The sequence below is a fragment of the Athene cunicularia genome (genome assembly GCF_003259725.1).
Source record: "Athene cunicularia isolate RWA chromosome 5 unlocalized genomic scaffold, athCun1 chr5_part2, whole genome shotgun sequence".
NCBI lineage: Eukaryota > Metazoa > Chordata > Aves > Strigiformes > Strigidae > Athene > Athene cunicularia.
Window position 1 is genome coordinate 9,498,908 of NW_020799102.1, and position 5,787 is coordinate 9,504,694.

The following is a 5,787-nucleotide window of genomic DNA, read 5'->3' on the forward strand; positions in this document are numbered from 1 at the left end:
GGTGGGCGGGTGGGCTGGTCTCTGGAGCCATCGCTCACTGCACTGGCCTCTCCCTCCTCTCTCTCCCTGCAGTCTGGGTAACTGCGACCTCACGGCAGCCTCCTGTGCCACCTTCGCCACCATCATGACTACGAAACAATCCCTCACAGAGCTGGACCTGAGCTACAACCCTCTGAGTGATGAAGGCGTCAGGAAGCTCTGTGAAGCTGTGAGGAATCCCAGCTGCTACGTGCAGCATTTAATGTGAGAGATGTTTGTGATCCTGCTTTCATTCTCCCCTGGCAGGTGGTGAGCTCCAGTGAGCTGGAGGTGGGGGCACAAGCACTGGCTCTCAGGGAACTGCACCTGAGAGCAGCTGGTGACCCAGGGGGGTTCAAATGCCATCTGCATGCTGCAGAACACTCCTTGTCTCTTCCAAATGATGTGACCACAGTGTCTTGAACCGCTTTTGTCCATAGGGCCCAAGAACAAAGAGAAGGTGGTGCTGGGGAGGGAGTAGTAGTGTCCCGTGTTGTGAGGCATGTTTCTGGCTGTTGGGCCAGACTGTCGAACCTGGACGGGGCCCTTCCTGTTACATGATCTTTCCATACTGTCCATTTGTGTGTCTTTCTCTTTCCTTAACGGGAGGATGCTCACTAAACCAGCTTGCCTTTTTGTTTGGGTGTAGTTTGTACGACATTTACTGGAGTACTGAAGTGCATGAGGAAATGAGAGCCCTGGAAGAGTCCAAACCTGAAGTGAAGATCATTTCATGAGTGGTGACTGCCTGCAGAGCAACATCAAAGCAACATCCTCTTCTTAATCTGAACTTTTTCATACATAAAGCTAATTAACTTAATAGAGAATTTGCTTGTACCAAAAATGTTTGTGGATTCCCTGAGTGGGTGTCCGGGGAGCTGATCAACCTTCTGTGCATCTCTGGATGTACTAACTCTGAGGCTTTGAAAGCACTCTACGTTTTCACTGCAGCATTACTATCCTTGAAATAAATAATTACTGGTCATCTAGAAGTGGGTCTCTACCCTTTACGAGCTCTTTAATCCTATAATCCCTTCTAATGCATTAGTCAGGCTTTAAAGAGAGCTTTCCAAAGGCAGGAGGAGAACTACCTGCTGTATTATTACTAGGTGGTGCCTTTGCCAGGTCTCTGGGGAAGGCTCTTGAAAAAAACAAATGTTTTTTAATCTAAAATGAAGCTCTCCCCTGCTTTTCCCTAGAAGAGTACTGGGAAAAGCAGTGGTGACCAAGGCACTAGAGAAGAAAGAAATGAGCAGCTGTTCAGCTGCCTAATTTCAAAATTGGTGTCCCTTGAAAAGTGATTTTCCTGCAAACAAGATGCTGTGTGCATTTCTGTCAGTATGGGAAGTGATTAAACAGTTTGATATGTTTGCTCTGGCAAGAGTGGTTCTACAGAAATTTTATTAAAGTCTGTTTGCAAATAATTAAATGTTTCATTTTTCTACTTATAAAAAGAAAAATAATATATATATGTATATTTCTCCTTTAAGACCAAGCCATCACTTCTGAACTATACATTGTTTTACATGTTTGCTTTTGTTAAGTTCCTAGCTGAAGCATGTCAGAAGATCTTACTCAAGGCCTTAGGTGGACAGCAAGCCTTGAAGATATTCCCCTGGTTTCAGGGGACACTGACTGGGATTTCTTGCCCTTTATTACACCTTGTTCCAAGGAAAAATGCAGCTGTTGCACACCTAAAACACAGAAGAACAAATGTAGCTTTAAGAATGTAGGAGACAAACCTGGCATTGCCCTGGGGTGCCTGTGCAGGAGGAGTGCTGAAAAAATCCCTTTCCTCAGCATCTCACCAAGCAGTCAAGTGATGTTTTGTACACTTACAAATCCTGCCTGGGCACCCAAATTAAAGGTGTCCTCCAGGTGATGCTCCATGTTTATCCCACAGAGGCTGTAACTGGCTTTTTTTTGACTTAAGGAAAGTTTTGACCTAAGTGTAGTTTCTACAGTAGCCTTAACAAATCTCAGGTGGTAACCGAGAAGTTTACTTGTGTCTTCAGGCAGGTGTGAAGGATAGGATTTGTTTTTTTCCTTAACATGTGTCTCTCTTGAGGCTGCCCAAAATGCTGAAAAAACACTCCTTTTTGCTTCAAGAACTATTTGGTCTCTGTTGAGGGCAGAAGCAGTTCTTGTGTTTAGAAAACTACCCATCCCGGGGGTCTCTTAAATAGGCTTTTCACATTCATGGTCTCTGCTGGACTTGGTGTTCTTGGGCTCATTTCAAGCTGGGTGAGTAGATAGGGCTGAAGAGGGTTAAGAGCACATGTAGGGGAGCCACAAAAATCAGGCATCTGGCTGGGTGTAAAGACAGCACACAAAAACTTGAGCAAATATTAGGAGTGGATTTCTGAGAGAGCTGGTGTGGTGGATAGGAGAGGATGTCTGAGAGGGAAGTGGAGGGGCTCCTGGGCTGCTCTCTGTTTTACACAGGACTGTTACCTGTGTAAAACCCTACGTTTGAATAAGTGCCTAGGTTGTAGTGACACTATTCAAGTTAGATTTAGATAACACTGCATTTAAATCTTCCAAGGGGGAACCACTAAATGTGGGGTCTATTGTATAAGTGATGCAGGCCTTACTGACCACTGTGCCCCTGAAGAAACTAAAAGGTGGATAAAAAGGGAACATCCTGCCCAGAAGGCACTGAAAGCTGAGTAATTGCCAGAGAAGCATGAAGTTGGTGAAAATCAGTGGTAACTGGGGGAAAGGTAAAGGTGGCTGGGGGAGATCGTGATCACCAGTTCAATTTGAGACCAGGAAGACTTGCCCCCGTGCCCACAAGGAACATGCAGTGCTAATTTACATAGCAAGTGAGGCTGATTTAAATATAACTAACTAATGAGGGACAAAGTGATAAGCAACTAACCAGTAGTCACTGCAGTAAATGTGTATCCATGTAGTCTGAAGTGTGTAAATACACTGAAGTTCTGTGTGGTGTGTTAGCTTTGTGGAATTGCCACTTAGTGCTCATCTCGGAGCAGACATGAAATAAAAGAAATACCTTGACCCTGTGTGCATTGGCTTGCAAACCCGGTGACAGAACTCTTCTTTTGGGATATCAAGGCGGGTTATAACACCACGGCCCCACTGCAGGCCTCTGGCAGTGTGCTCCTACCTGGGGATAAACCCTGTGGATGCCTTGGTTCCAGGAGTAGTTTTACATTCCCCGCAAAAACACAAACAGGGTTTGGAAAGCTCTCTGCAGCACGTGCCTCTTGTCCAGTTATCAGCTTCAGCAAGAAGATTTTGCCATCTCAATGAGCATCTCAGGCCAGGCCAGCCAGGCAGAGATTTTCAGGTCTGCCCAGGATAGGGAGAAACCATGTGCTGTGCTTTAGGACAACGTAAAGTCTTGTCTTGGCTCTAAAAACCAGATATAAAACCTGGGATCCAGGAGCAAACCACAGTGGCAACAGACACTTGTGCTCATAAGCAAGACTCAAGCAAGGATTTGTATTCCCCAAAACTTACCTGGTTTTATCCATCTATTAGTTCCACTCACTTCCCTGACAAACCTCATCACAACTGTGATCTTGAGAAAGACAGAAATTTGCTTCTGAATTTTAGACATGTGGGTCTTCGCCATTTTAAGCTAAAAGGAGCAGGCAAAATTGAGTCACAAACCTTTCATCTGGACTAGATAGTAGGCTGTCAGTCAAAGCCCTGCTCATACCAAGTTCACAGCTGGAACACTCAGCGGCTCCTGGGATGTCACAGTCACATTCTGGTTCTCAGTCAGGGCAAATGGTTGGACCTGCTCTACCAGTGGTTTGCAAATACTGACTTTCTAGTAGGAAGGGTTGAGTTTCACCTGGTATAATGAAGCTTAAAGATAAAATTATGCAGCCAAAATAGAAGGTTAAGAAATCCAGGCATGACTTTCAGTTTTAAGCAAGTACTAGAAGCTTAGAAAACATGTCCCTTGAGATCAGATAGGAGAGAACTTATATCCAGAGAGAGAGCAAGTTTGTATTTTAGATCTCAGTAAGAGCAACAGTGGTTTCGAGTGTGTTAAAACTTCAAGTTTCTGATAGTAGTTTAGGATTCTGCAATAAACTTAATTTTTCACTCATCACAGCGTATGATCTTGAGCAGGGAGGTCATAGTGTTCCAGTTAACCTTGCCAGAAGCAGTTAAGCAAACATGACTGGCCTCGCAAACAGGTTAGACCCCAACTAAACCTGCTACTTGCTTTTAGAGCATCATGTCATGGCTGCCCTGGCATCCCTGACTGCTCTCTCGCTGCCTGGGCTTTTTGGGAGGGAGTTCCAGCACAGCAAGGCCCCAGGCACCAGTTCCAAATAACAGGAATTTCAGCGTTACAGTTGAATCTGAAAGGGGAAAACAAGCCAACTGCGTTTGAAGAGTTCACCACAGCTCCCCCCGCTTAGGAATCAGGGTTTGCTGTCTGAGTCACTCCCAACCCTCTACTAAAGTAGTCTGAAAGGGAGTTACTTCTTGCTTGAACTGCCCATTTGCACAGAAAATTATGATTTTTCATTATCATTGACAACATATTTCCTCCTTTCTCACCTCCCTCCACAGTTCTCAGCCCTGTGATCTCCACATAATTTAGCACCGTGTTCTGAAAAAGAGAACCACTTCTGCTTTTCACATGGCTCCTTGCCTCTAAGTGTTTAAGGCACCTTTAGGCTCCTGGATTTTTAAGCCTGGCAGGCTTCTCTGCTGCTACTCTTCTTGCTTCCATTGAACGTGGCTACAAAGGACTTGGTCACGCAAGCCTGTAGCATCAGTGTGTACCTGCAGATCTGCAGTGTTGTAGTGGCTCTCTAGCTGGCATCAGGTAAGGGGATTCAAGTTAGCAGCTCCTCTGTGGAAGTTCTCTGTAACCTTGTGGTTTGGTCTCATGTCTAAGACCTGAGTTTCAAAGCAGTGGAAAAGATGCAATGGGAGAAAGTGCAACAGTGCAAAAGTTTGCATGTGTGTGCAATGGGAGAATTAAATGGATTTTGATAGTCTTCGTCAACAGATTATGCTGGTTCTGTTGCTGACTGCTCTCAGCGGAGCTGAGGTCTGTTATTTTGTGAACTGAGGAGCACTGGGTTTCCTGTGGCATCTACTGACGAAATCTGTGTGTGGGCAGATCTTACTAAGCCATATTTGGTTCTGCATGATTTTTGATACCAGAATCAAAATGTGGTTCTTTACTTGGATATCCAGTAAGTAAGATCCTGTTTGTTTAATGTGTACAGTTCCATACCTACTATAGAGACAGATTCTGGCGGTGTGATATACTTGTTGCTACCCATTTCTGTTATTCCTGGTTTAACTGAATTTATGACTGTATTGATAGTCCAGATGTTCTGGACACCAGTCTTGTGACATCAGGATATTCTCATTCCAAAATCTTCTCTCAGCTCTCAACACAGTTGTGATGTTATGCCAAATAGGCTATAATTTATGTGAAAATATTTAGATTTTACAAAAGATACACTACTTCAGGATTACCCTAACAGTACAGGTAGTTCCTCAGAAGTATCTCAAAAGTCACAACACTGTAGTGTAAGGAGAGATATATTGCTATGCTAGGCTGATGGTCTGAGCTGTGTCCAAGATTTTGGAGGGCAGTCTTTGGGAGACAGGCCAGTGTCCCAAATGCTCCATGAGCCTTATTTTTACCTTGTCCTTGCTTCCAAAATGGATTATAGTTGCAGATTTAGAAACATGTATTTTGTGTTCAGTTATCAGGGTACTGCCAGAAATTAACAGTGATGGTATTTAACTTTCCTACTT

General features: G+C 44.3%; 1 protein-coding gene across 1 annotated transcript in view; it reads left to right on the forward strand.

The window, feature by feature from the left end:
- Positions 1 to 1,442, forward strand: part of RNH1 (ribonuclease/angiogenin inhibitor 1) — a 16,031-nt gene extending 14,589 nt beyond the window's left edge. Inside the window, exons 8-9 of the mRNA XM_026850189.1 lie at positions 73 to 243; positions 668 to 1,442. Of these exons, the coding sequence (XP_026705990.1) occupies positions 73 to 243; positions 668 to 755 (259 nt within the window). The 3' untranslated portion in view covers positions 756 to 1,442. The remainder of the gene's footprint in view (positions 1 to 72; positions 244 to 667) is intronic.
- Positions 1,443 to 5,787: the final 4,345 nt, after the last annotated feature.